Source organism: Seriola lalandi, unplaced genomic scaffold (genome assembly GCF_002814215.2).
Source record: "Seriola lalandi dorsalis isolate HSWRI2012SDOR001 ecotype SW California unplaced genomic scaffold, Sedor1 jcf7180002054582, whole genome shotgun sequence".
Taxonomy (NCBI): Eukaryota; Metazoa; Chordata; class Actinopteri; order Carangiformes; family Carangidae; genus Seriola; species Seriola lalandi.
Genome location: NW_019525135.1, coordinates 874,217 through 886,596, shown reverse-complemented (window position 1 = coordinate 886,596; position 12,380 = coordinate 874,217). Strand labels below are relative to the sequence as shown.

General features: G+C 43.2%; 1 protein-coding gene across 3 annotated transcripts in view; it reads right to left on the bottom strand.

Annotated features, from left to right (window-relative positions):
- Positions 1–208: 208 nt before the first annotated feature.
- Positions 209–12,380, bottom strand: part of LOC111664042 (uncharacterized) — a 17,619-nt gene continuing 5,447 nt past the window's right edge. Inside the window, exons 2-9 of one of the 3 annotated variants that reach the window (XM_023418486.2) lie at positions 10,264–10,358; positions 9,827–9,908; positions 8,728–9,091; positions 7,553–7,627; positions 4,729–5,882; positions 2,904–3,733; positions 2,376–2,630; positions 209–1,247 (exon numbers count right to left, since the gene is read on the bottom strand). In XM_023418486.2, the coding sequence (XP_023274254.1) occupies positions 994–1,247; positions 2,376–2,630; positions 2,904–3,733; positions 4,729–5,882; positions 7,553–7,627; positions 8,728–9,091; positions 9,827–9,908; positions 10,264–10,358 (3,109 nt within the window). In that variant the 3' untranslated portion in view covers positions 209–993. The remainder of the gene's footprint in view (positions 1,248–2,375; positions 2,631–2,903; positions 3,734–4,728; positions 5,883–7,552; positions 7,628–8,727; positions 9,092–9,826; positions 9,909–10,263; positions 10,359–12,380) is intronic. The other 2 variants (XM_023418489.2, XM_023418487.2) reach the window with 2 other exon arrangements.

Sequence of the window (12,380 nt, the reverse complement as noted above, 5' to 3'; positions counted from 1 at the left end):
ATAGGAAACATGAACATACTGTTCCTCAGGGAGAAATGGTAGCTGTCGACATCTTGAGTGTCTGTTTATGGGAAAAAGAACGAGGACAGTTCTTAGAGTATGTTTCTTGGACATTGTAGTATAACTAACCATCTTAGGTATTCAAAAGTAACTTCATAACATTCTGATGCCATTTAATTGTTTCTGTCATGAAACCCACAACTCAAAAACAAATTATCGTAATGTGTAAAAAACAAACAAACTTCATAGTAACTGCAAAAGCGTAACTCATTCCTCATCTAGTACCTTATATGTAAATTAAGGTCCAAATATATTGAAACCAAAGTCAGAACTGCACAGTCAGCTGTATGAAAAGAGGAACTAGCTTGTTTGAGGCTATTCTTCTAGGTTAGCGTTAGTTAGGCCTACTCTAATTATCAAGCCACTATTAAGAAAAGTGTGGCCCAGGCACAGGCCATTTGTCCTATTAACGTCTCCAAGTGCATAAAACACTAATGCTACTTCACGACGTTCATATAACAACACTGTAGGGCTCAGTTGCCTCCCTTGTTTACATTTCAGTTTAGTGTATCTGTTATGGAAGGAGAAAAACATAACCATATACAACACAACACAGGCTGCGGCCAGTGCCATGGTCTCCGAAGTCCCCCAAGGCATGTCTCAAACGGCACCCATCCAAGTGCACTGCTTTTGACAAGACTTGCGCTGTAACCCTTAAAACAGGAGCACCATAAAGACTCTAGTGTCATTTTTTTAAGACCTTAAAGTAGAGCAGCGAAATAGTGAATTGAAATTTCTGTTCCTGTTTGGCTCAAAATAAAAAGTTGTCAAATTAGAAGCCATGTCAAAAACAAACAAATTTATGACCGTCCTCTCAAAATTAGTGCATTTCCTGGGCAGCAGGGTACCATTTGAGAATCTGCTCTGATCAGCTGCTCCACAGACGTCCCTCTTCCAGCCCCCCTCCCTCCCTCCCTCGAACACTTCCCCCTCTCAACAGACAGTGAGGGGCTGTGGTTCGTTTTCACGCCGCTGGTTTTTCTTCAACAGCTGAATGCGGTTGTGGCAGTAGAACTTGATGGCTCGCCAGTCGCGATGGTTGCTGACCAGCAGGGGACACTGCTGCAGGCAGCGCTCACAGTCAGCTTTGGCAGGGACTCTGAGCTCTGTGATGTTTCGGGTTAGGTGCTCCTCGACTGCTGCACGCTCCGCCTCTGACCAGGGTCGCTTCAGAACGCCTCGCTTTCCTACAAGAGAGGAGAGATGAATAGAGTTACAGATTACATGTCTTTTAGCAGCTTCTCTTCAGCATTAGGCTGGTGAAACCTCCAGTAGGACCCAAACCATTCGCAAGTTCCATTTCCAAGGCAGAAAATGTATCAATGCTTTATGGTTTTGGCAGCTACATCAGCCCCATAGTTAGAAAGCAATACAGCTATAATATTACTATTAGAATTAGGCATTTGAGTTTCTCATAATGTTGATGTTTAAATGACACTGTTAGAACACAGTTTGACTCTGACTGAGGAAGATCTAGGCCACCTCCAATCAGATCTAGGTCACTTTCAATCAAGTACTAAGTCCCTAGCATTTCTCAGTTCATTAACGTATATCCCTTACTTTTTTAATTTCTCAGATTTACAATTAATAAGAAACTGAAATCACCGTACATCAAAAATGTCCTGATCTATAAAGAATAGTTTGCATCTCCCAACATAATGTTTCATGATAAGCAGAGGATCCAGACCATGACAGTAACATTTGCAAGTCAATCTACATCACTCAACAACTAACATGGCAGAATGAGATCAGTGGATGCAGCAGATAGACATTTTTGTTAAATGGGAAATTCTGAGCTTGTACATATTATTTTGTGTCTGTTGTATGTGTTTGCGACAGTGTGCATTTTCCTGCAAGTCCACCAGTGAACCTCCTTGCTGGGATAAACATGTTACGGTGCACCTTGTGCTTCATCCTTAAATACTGACCAGGAGTCTGTCTGACGAACCAAAGAGCTTGAATTGCCTTTGTTGTAATTTTCCACCTCTCTTTACCTTCACGTCTCAGCTTGTACACACAGAAAAAGCCAGGGAGACAACTAAGTGTGCTCTGCTTATTTTTCTTTGTGTTTTTTCTCATTTGTTAAAGTATGTTTGTTTTCTCTTCAGTATGTTATTATTGTTGTGTTTTTGTTTTTCATTTCATCATTTCATTCTTTCTTTTAATCTTATTTTCTTTGTTTTTACCTTTGCACTGCAATGTCTTTTAATCTCACCTGCACATTTTTCTTCATTTATTTTGTTGTTTTCCTACAATTTGCTTCCTGCAGCTCTGTGTTTCCTTTTGGTACACTTTTATTTGAAACCCAAACAAACCTGATTTGGGCTGACCTGAGCCTCTCCTGCGGTTTGCGGGTGGAGGTGGAGGAGGCAGAGGGGGTGGCTGGCTGTTTTTGAGCTTCTTTGGTCGTCCCACCCGCCCGTTGTTCTTGCCCTTCCTGACATACAGCAGGGTAGGTGTAGGGTTCGGAGCAGGAGCAGGAGCAAGAGCGGGCACCTCTGGCTTCTCCTTCACCTGCTCCCCTTCAGACTCTCCTTCTGAGTATGAGTCTGCAGAGTTTCCTGACATAACTGGAGAGAGGGAGGGGGAGGAAAGGTTGGCAACAGGTTAAGAAAGGAGTGGAAAGCAAAAGCAGAACTTCATTTGTCTCATCTGTTACTAATCTCCATGTTCCCAATAAAACTCCATTCACACACACATACAGAGAAACTGGAAGGAGGGTTATAATCCTTCTCCAGCCAGGGTTTGTTTGACATCATTGAGGAAGGGAAGATACAGCTTGTCTTGGACAACAGAACAAAACATCAGGCCCACTCATTCGTTCAGCCATCCATCCACCTCACCATCCAGTTCCAGGCAGATGTGGTTCAGGCTCATTCCTCTGAACAGCACTCCGTCCCTCTCTCCACAAAGCACGACTCGGCCCACTCTGCCCATCAGGCCTGGGTCTTGGCCAATTCCAGCACAGTTCTGTGTCACATGGTACTCCCTTTCAAGGAAGTGCTCCAGCCTCTCCACAGCGCTGCCTCCTGGCTGCCCAGGTTCCTCTCCTTCTCCCAGAAGCAGCAGCTGGGTTAGAATTGCTACCTGGCGCCGTACCCTGGTCTGGGTCAGGGCACGGGGATTGCGGGTACCACTGGAGCGGGCCAGGCTCCGGAGGAGATCAGTGCCTCGCAGTGGTGTGGCAGGGGAGTGGTAGGGCCTGGCGAAGACATATGGGTTTGCGGGGTCAACTCCTACATCCTGCCGTGTCTGCAGTAGCAGCTCCAGGCATGGCTCGCAGTGAGGGGGGAGGATGAGGGGCTGGACGCGTCCACGCTTACCCTGGACCCCAACTCTAGGGAGATGAGGAAGCACCAGGCGCTCAAAGGGGGACAGAGAGGCCTCCAGTGGGGTGAGAGCTGGAGGGGCGCCAGGTGGGACAGGAACAGGACACTGGGGAGTGACACGGGCCCGATATTCAGCAATGGACAGCTTGGAGACCTCACACTCACGTCGCCGGTTGTACAGGATTAGGAGAGCCAAGCTGGAGTGGCAGAGAAGGCGCCAGGCCTCGGCTGACTGCAGCTGCCGAGAAAGGGACAGGAAGGCTGAGTGCTGCAGCCGTCGAAGGTACAGCACCAGAGAGGACAAGGACGAGAGCAGAGGCAGCATGTGGTGACGCCCCGAACTACTGAAAATAGAGAGACAGTGAGTGATTAGTTCATTATTTTAATAGTTTCATTTACCTTACAAGGACTTCATGCGTTGTTTGTTAGAGTATCTTTTATAACCCACTGGCATGTTACTACAGAGCCAGGCAGGTACCACTGGTGAACTTTGAGATTATTAATGTGCATAAATTAGTTTTTCCTCTTAGAGCTGCAAATAACAATTATTTTCATGATTTGATTAATCTAAATTAATTGTTTTGTCTATAAAATGTCAGACAATAAAGAAAAATACTGTTACAATTTCCCACAGCCCAATGTGACATTTTCAAATGTGTTATTTTGTCGGACCAACAGTCCAAAACCTGAAGATATTCAGTTTACTGTCATGCATGACAATGAAAAGCATCAAATCCTCACATTTGAGAGGCTGTAACCAACCAATGTTTGTCCATGTAGTTGGTTATTTATTTTCAGTCAATTTAGTAATCGCTTAATCAATGACTCTTTGCAGCACTAATTTGTTCCAGCGATTTAGTAATTCATACACTGTGAGCATGTGTTTGAGTTGTGTGTTAAGTTATTGAAGCAGCAGGAGGTTAAGTTACAGATTACTGTGTCTAGGTGGCAAATGTGCCAAAATAACCATTGAACTAATTTCCTCAAATTCAAAGTGTAAAGTTAGCACACTAATTGCCCTTATCAACACTCTGTTCCCATACCATTTTGATGATGCATCGTTTCAGCAGTTTGCTTAAAGCATTGATAATTGTCAGGAAATAGACTAAAACTCAGGGTTTAGCTGTGAACACGATGTTGTGTTATCTTTGGCGTCTCTCAGTAATTTTTATGCAGTAATGTATGAAGTAGAGATCAGAGAACATATGAAGTAATTGCAGGATACAAATGATTAATTTGTGTTGAAGAATTATCAAACAAAAAAAAACACCTGTTCCACATGGTTCACACTCACAGTCTCACAAATTTGCTCACAAAGCAGACAAAGACCTCATGTTACCTCAGCAAGTCTTTGTCCTTATCCTCTGTCCCACTTTCATCCTCCACCTCCATCACTCCATTCTCCTCCTCTTCCTCTTCTTCCTCATCCTCCTCATCTTCCTCTTCTTTTGGTGGCTCCATCTCTTTGGCCGACTTGCTGCTGAAGGACTGAGGACACACCACCTCTACATCCTCCTCTTCTTTGGGCCTCTTTACCTCCACAACCTCCACATCTTCTTCATCTTCGTCCTCCTCATCATCGTCCTCCTCCTCCTGTCTGTCTTTCTTAAGCCTCCTCATTGCTCCCTTCCTGGACTGCGACACAGCCACAGGGGGTGGGCTCCTCTTTAAGACAGACACCGGCACTGCATTCTGTCCTCGTGGAGGACTCAGCACAGGTGGGGTGGAGTTCCTTCCAGAGGAGGCGGGGGATTGGTTGGCTGCTGTGAGACTGGGTGGAGACATAGAGAGGTCCTGGACGCCACTCTGTGGAAGATCAGAACTGCGGCTCTGTATCGAGACCTGTGACGACCTCGAGTGCTGCTGAGTGTGTGTGGTGTGAGTTGTAGTCGGATTTGTGTTTTGTGCATGCAGGCGGGGCATCTGTGTGTAGCGCTCAACAAGGGCAGAGCACACCTCTGGTTGGTGGGCGTGGTGTTTGTCTAAGTGGCGTCCCAGGGAGCGGAAATGGCGTCCACAGTACTCGCATGTTTGTCGCATGGAGTCTATGGACACTCCTCCTCTGGGGACGCCTGCGTTGATGTTGCTCGTGCTGTTGGAGCCCAAAGGAGCTGGAGCTTTGAACAAAGGCTTAGTTGAAGTGGAAGAAGACGAGCAGGGAGGGGAGGACTGTGCGGGAGGGTGGAATGAAGGGAGCGGACGGTTGTGATGAGGAACGCTGGCAGGGGAGACCGGTGGTGGCCGCCCAGGTGGGATCCGATGGGGGGTCTTTTTCTTTGAAGGAGTGCCGCGACGTTTCTTGCGGCGACGTAGTGCACGCCCTCGGGGGCTGGTGTTGTCCTCATCCCCGGCATCTGAATCACTGGCATCAGAGTGGGAGATGGGGGAGGAGGAGGGGGAGAGGGACCAAGAGGGGGTGACGTACTCCTGCTGCTGCTGTTGCTGCTGCTGTTGCTGCCGCTGCTGGGCTGTCAGAGAGAGGGGCTCATCCTCCTGCAAGTGAGGGGGAGACACATCATGGGATTTGATTTTTGACATTTTTGCCCGACAACAATCACTTGTTACTTGTACTTAATGTGTCGTTTTGCTGTCCGAATAAATCTTTCTAACCTGGATCTTGATGGCCTTGCCAGAATAAGACCACTCTTGTTTGGTTTTTGCTCTTTGATGAATCAGATTAATTCCACTTCAGAAGTTCTCCATATTTTCCCCTAGTCCCTTCTGGCACCCCTCTGCAACACCTCAGCCCCCAGTTTGAGCACCATGGAAATAATGATTTCGCTTTTTAGTTATTTTTTTCAAACTCATTACTTTGTTTTCTGCACTGTAAGTTAGTTTATTATAGTTTACTATAATTAACGTCAATGTTGACTTTAGTTCATGAGCATATTTAACTTTTGTCAGTCTAATTAGATTCTCAGTCAGGAGTGTCATTAAGTTCCAAAGCAATAAGCAAAGGGTGACCATCACTGGCAAAAGAATCAACAGTGAATTGTCTGCACATGCGTGATTTCCCTTTCACAACATATAGTGTGTGACAGGAGGCAGAGAGACAACAGACAGCAGTCTGACACTAAGCATAAGCAGGTTAATGTACTAATGTTGTTTTACTTTGAAGGACTTAAACTCGATGACATCTTAACACACGTAATCAAACAGTTATCCAGAGGAGGGGGAGGAAGACTTTATGATAATGATTATGTTGAGTCCCACATCATGCTGTCCACCCACATCTATACAGGTGTCACCCTGCAGGCGCAGCAGTGCTTCACAACCACATCAACAACCTGAGATGTGCAGCTTTAGTTTAAATTCTAATGAAGATCACGTTGCCAAATTCGTAAGGTTGAATTTTGGGAAAACTTTGTCTTAAATATGCAATTACTAATTGTGTGAACACAATAATGACATTACTATCGCATTTTCAGTTATAAGTTTGCAGGTAACTTGTAAGCAGAGAGATTCCTGTTTACACATCCAACAGTGACACAGCAACATTATCATTCATTTGGAGTTCATGTTTCTGGCCACCATGTGACTCTAATTCCAATATTAACTTTGTTTTTTATGATCTTTGCTAATTCCTGAGGGAAATATCTAGTAAATATTCCAGTATTGGTGCTGAGCAGGTAGAGTACGGTAGGTTTTTATTGCTTTTCCACAGAAAACAGCTGCCTGCTGCAGCCAAAAACAAAGTTTTGACAGCGGTGAGAGTGAACCAAAACAGTAAAGTTGTGGGCCGGGCAGCTAAACAATGAGATGAAACTCACTACAAAGCTTCATAAAGCTTAAGGGAGCAGCGGATTCAGATGATAATTCTTCGAAAGTTCATTATAAATGATCCCTTTCACGTTACACATTGTCATTTGATACGCTGTAATCATAATTATATTGATTGCAGTCAGTTTAAGATATATTTATATTTGTGCTGATAATTAGAACTCACAATTTTATATTTTTTACTTTTATCCAAAAAACTTGGATTCCAAGCTTAATAAAGTAACTAGCTCATTTTTAAGGGAAGTAATTGTGGAACATACAAAATGATACCTTCCACAAAACTAGGTGTAAGGTGGGTTACATTAGTGTGCAGTGTCTACTTGTCACTTTTTAAATAATAAAATTGCATGCTTTCAGGGAAACAGGTGATGTTTTTGTCTTACCTTTTTGATATTGTTGTTATTCTCAGTGTCAGAGTTACACTCGTGTTGCGCTGGAGACACAGTACCACGGAAACCCTGTGGGACACAGAGCACTCACATTAAAACAGCCGGCACACTGCTCATTAATGTTGGCCATCACAATCAGCCTAAGCCGTCACTCAGAGAGCAGGAGAACACCCCTCCACAGTTGGTAGTGAGCACAGAGGTTGATTAGGAATCTGAATCTTCCTCTAACAAGCCAAACAAAAGAAGTGAATTAAGTTATACTTTCAAACACTGTCAACATCTCATCAGTCATAAACATGGGGTTATCAATCAGGCTGGAATACAAAGAACAGAACAAATCAATCAGCTAATAACGGAAACCTAAAATGGTGTGTTTTACACTACATCTCCCCAACACTTAAGATATTCAAATAGGTTACCCTGTAACCCTGGACCCATTTAAACCTCTGATGTCAATTTCTCCATTTTGTCAATTTAATTTCCTGAAACAGATTCTGGTATCTTAATTTTGTTGAGTAAATTGATCCAATCTAATGATATCCATTAAAGGAACAGATGTCATGTAATAACCATGGTTACTGTTGCTAAAGCACTATAGGTAGAGAGAGAGCTGGAGCTCAGCCATCACCATGGTAACCCCATGCCTTGCTTAGCTGTGTGTGTGTAGCATGAATGTGTGCGCAGTAGATAGTGTGAGTGTGTGCGTGTGTGTGTGTGTGTTAGAGTGAGTGTGTGAAGCTGATCAACAGTGTGTGAATACACATATGGTTGCCTATCTGAAGTCATCAGAGATATGCACAGTGTATGAGTGTCTTTCTATACTTATGAGGACCAAGTAGCCAAGGACAGATAGATGAAGAATAGAATATGAAGAATAGAAATGAAGAGTGAGATAATTACCTTGCCTTGACCTACTGAAGGATCAGAAATTGGATCAGAAATTGAGTTTTGGAGTTGAGTTTAAATTTAGGTTTGGTTCAGGTTAGGCTAAGAATTAGACAAAGGTAAGACAAATTAAACTGGGAAATTACAAAGTGTAAAGCATTAACAGTGTGTAAATGATTTTGGGTGGTTTACCGTGAGGGAATAAATGTGCTCAAATGTGCTCAAGTGTAATAACAGAAACATATGTGTGTAGTTTTATTGCATCTGTTTTTGAAAGCACTGACCAGGTTCTCTCCCCACTCTGTCAGACTGTAGTCCACAGTGATCTCCTCCCCCTTGGTGATGTCTCGGATAGCGATAACGACCAACCGCACTTGGCTGCCACAGTGGACCTCTCGGATGCGGCAGTTGGGGGATGGAGGGAAGGAGCTGGCTGTTGGGGCCGGAGCAGAGGCTGTCGGAGCTGCCGGAGCTGTGGACGCAGGAGTCAGAGACGGAGCATGGGCTGAAGTCGCCGTGGCAGGGGCAGGAGCAGGGACCGGTGTTGGGGTTGGCGCTGAGGAAGCGGCTGGAGCTGGTGTAGAGGCTGAGCAGGAGCTGGTCTTGGACCCGGTGGAGACTTTGTCATGAGCCTGCTCTGATGGACCGCTAAGAGGTGAAGAGAGTGGGGGATTGGAAATAAAAATCAATGCATTCATCAGACAACATGTTCTGTTTGTCCATTTCTATTCTATTCCCACAACATTCATTTTTTTCATTCTTGGACAGGAAAGATATTCAGTTTTCGTGTAGACTGAAAATTATTTGACAATGATTTTTATAATTGAATAACAGTCTCAATCATTTGTGAAGCAAAAATATCAAATTTCTGTTTCTCAAATGTGAGTTTTTGCTGCTTTTCTGTTTTATTTCACTATTAACTGAAAATAAAATTTTTACAGTTGATGAGACAATAGCAATTTAAAGACTTTACTTTGGCATCTGGAAATTTTGTTCGGGATTTATTACAGTTTCCTGGTATTTTATTGACTAAAGGAGGGATCCGATATAACTGGCTAATGAAACACTGATGAAAATAAGCATTATTTGATTAATAAACTAAATAATAAATAAAAAAAAATATTATTAAACTAAAATGAAAACCTATGGGGTTGGCAGATCCTTAAGACCGGGAGTCAGAAGTGCCTCTCTCAGACAAAAGGTTCTCGCGTGCTGAGTAAAGATCAGCAAAGTGGCCTTTAGACACGTCTCAAGGAATCGTTTAACCATTCATAGGCCTGCATACACACTGATGTCGGTGCAAAATGTTTAACCTAATATGCAAACAGCAAGAAAACTACATTCTAATCACAGCAATTTAAAACCACACAAATCCTCACTCACCAGTTGTTAGGTGCAGGCTCTGTGTTGTAGAAAGGCCCATCCAGTGTGGGCCGTTTATTCTCTGCTGCCTCCTTACGATCACCTGTGAGCACAGAAACAGTCAGTATAAAAGGATTACATACAAGTATGCAGGGACACAAACACATTCACACAGACACAGAAACACACACACACACACACACACAAAGGTCATCACCCCATCTCCTGGAGCACACACACAGGTGCACATCACAGTGCGTACATAGGCAAGCACACACACATACACACACACATGCACAAAAGTAGGTCACACTCACTTGCATATGCTCCACCCCCATACCAATCACACAGACACATACACACACACGCACGCACACATACACACACACACACACACACACACACAGTTGATGGCAGTGAGAATATGGCGTGCAGATATAACACACGCAAACACACACCTTGACTGAAGCTGTGTTCAGGCACGCTCTCCTCCTCAGTGTGTGTAACAAAGACTTTCACGGGTGTCCCTTTCCTTTTCCTTCCACAGCCGCGCCTGCAGAAAACACACACACACGCAATTATCATTTAATCAATCAGCCTACTGGCCAAACTTCACATCAATCAGGTCAGAGAGTGATCAATAAGCTGATAGCCACCTAATGGATCAATAGAAACTGTGTTTAGCCCTCCCATATAAGCAAATGAAATGCCAAAAAAAAAAAAACAAAGTAACAAGACGCTGATTTTTTAAATTGCTCTTTACTGTTTATGACTGGGGCATGAGTAAAATCTACTGCATGGTTTAGATTTGACATTTTCTCCACTGATTGACATGGGAAGGGAATTAGTTTAGTCCAAGCTCTGCAAAGCTCCCTTGACCATACTGATTTTGAAACTTTGCCATCTTTCCTCACCACACAAGGTTTCAGAAATTAAAGAGAGCTCAGCACAAGAGTACGCTTGAATGTTCATAAAATGCCAAAGAAGTTTTCATTTAGAGGCTAAAAACGCCCCCAGTAATTAGGCATTTTAACCTTTTACATTTATTTTACTGAGTTGTCAAATTTTCATATGTGAACTTTGTCCCCTATGGACCATCACAGGAGATTATTTGCAGTGCATTTCTAACCCTTAACCCTTAAAGAAATTGAAGTAATCATTTAACTTTTTCAATCTCAAGGCTGTATACACAGTCTGAACCACAAGAAAATGTTGCCACTACATACCACAATAAGACAACTTTGAATCTTTGAATTTGTGATACTAATGCTGGTCACTGATACAAAACCAATTTATATTTTCAAATCCTCACCTAGAGTAATATAAACATTTTTTTCTACGAAACATTTTTTTATATTTCAGATAAATTTATCAAATGTTAATAAACACAAGCAGCCATATAACAACTTAATAAAAAAAACTTAATAAATCAAAAGTTGTGATTTAAATCATTTAAATCTCAACAAGGACGGTGAACTGGTTAACCCATTTCTTTAATTAAACACACTAGCACTATATTATGACTTAAGGTAAACCAAATCCCACAGGTCAAACTCACTTCTAACTTGCAAGTATGTAATGCTTCGTAGTTGAAAATAACTTCCCTTGAACACAAATTAGCACTTTCAGCAATGTTACGGTTCAAGGGCCTGACAGACAACAAACTCTGTTTGAACATTATTGAGACAAATCAACATACCGAGTCCAGCTTGATGTGATGATTATGTAAGCAGTAACCTCTAAATAATGACCACACTGACCATAGTACGAGTCTGCCATCTAGTTAGTGTTAACAGTCGAGTGCTCTGACCCCTGGATCACCACTGAGGAGTGTGCCATTACCCCAGACAGCTCAAACGCAGCCACCTGTGTGAGCCTAGAATGGCCAAGCGAGATTATCTTCTTCAGACTAAATCCATGCCAAAACCACCACGCTCAGAAAAGCCAAACGGATCCTGCCTCTGCTGATTCTGGGCTAGTTCTGTTACCACAGATCTCAATATTGTTTTCCGTCAGTCTATTTTTTACTCGCATGACATTGGAGGCTCTTAAAACTAGGCCATAGGAAGATCGTGCTTTGGATTTTGAAGTGTTCATTACTGTCTGTGTTAGTGTGTGTGTGTGTGTGTGTGTGTGTGTGTGTGTGTGTGTGTGTGTGTGTGTGTGTGTGTGTTACTGAGAGAGAGTGAGAGAGAGAGAGAGAGAGAGAGAGAGAGAGTGTGTTTGCATGCAGACAAGAGAGAGAGAGAGAAAAAAAAACCAGAGGAGAGGAAGAAAGGAAAGAAGAAAAAGGGAATAGGAGAGAAAAAAAGTGAAGCAGCAAAAAACAGAGGGAGAAAAATAGGAAAAGGGAGCAAAAGAGAAAAAAAGACAGAGAGAGAGAGAACAGAGAGAGGAGAGATACTCATTCAGCAGAGATATCAACCAGACCCACTGTCTTTGTATTGATCCACTCCACTCCCATCTGGACTCGTGATACTGTGCGCGCATGTCTGTGAGTGTTTAAGAGAGTGTGCAAGAAGAGTGTGCACCTGCATTTGTGTTCACATATGTGCAAATCTTTCTTCTCCTCATG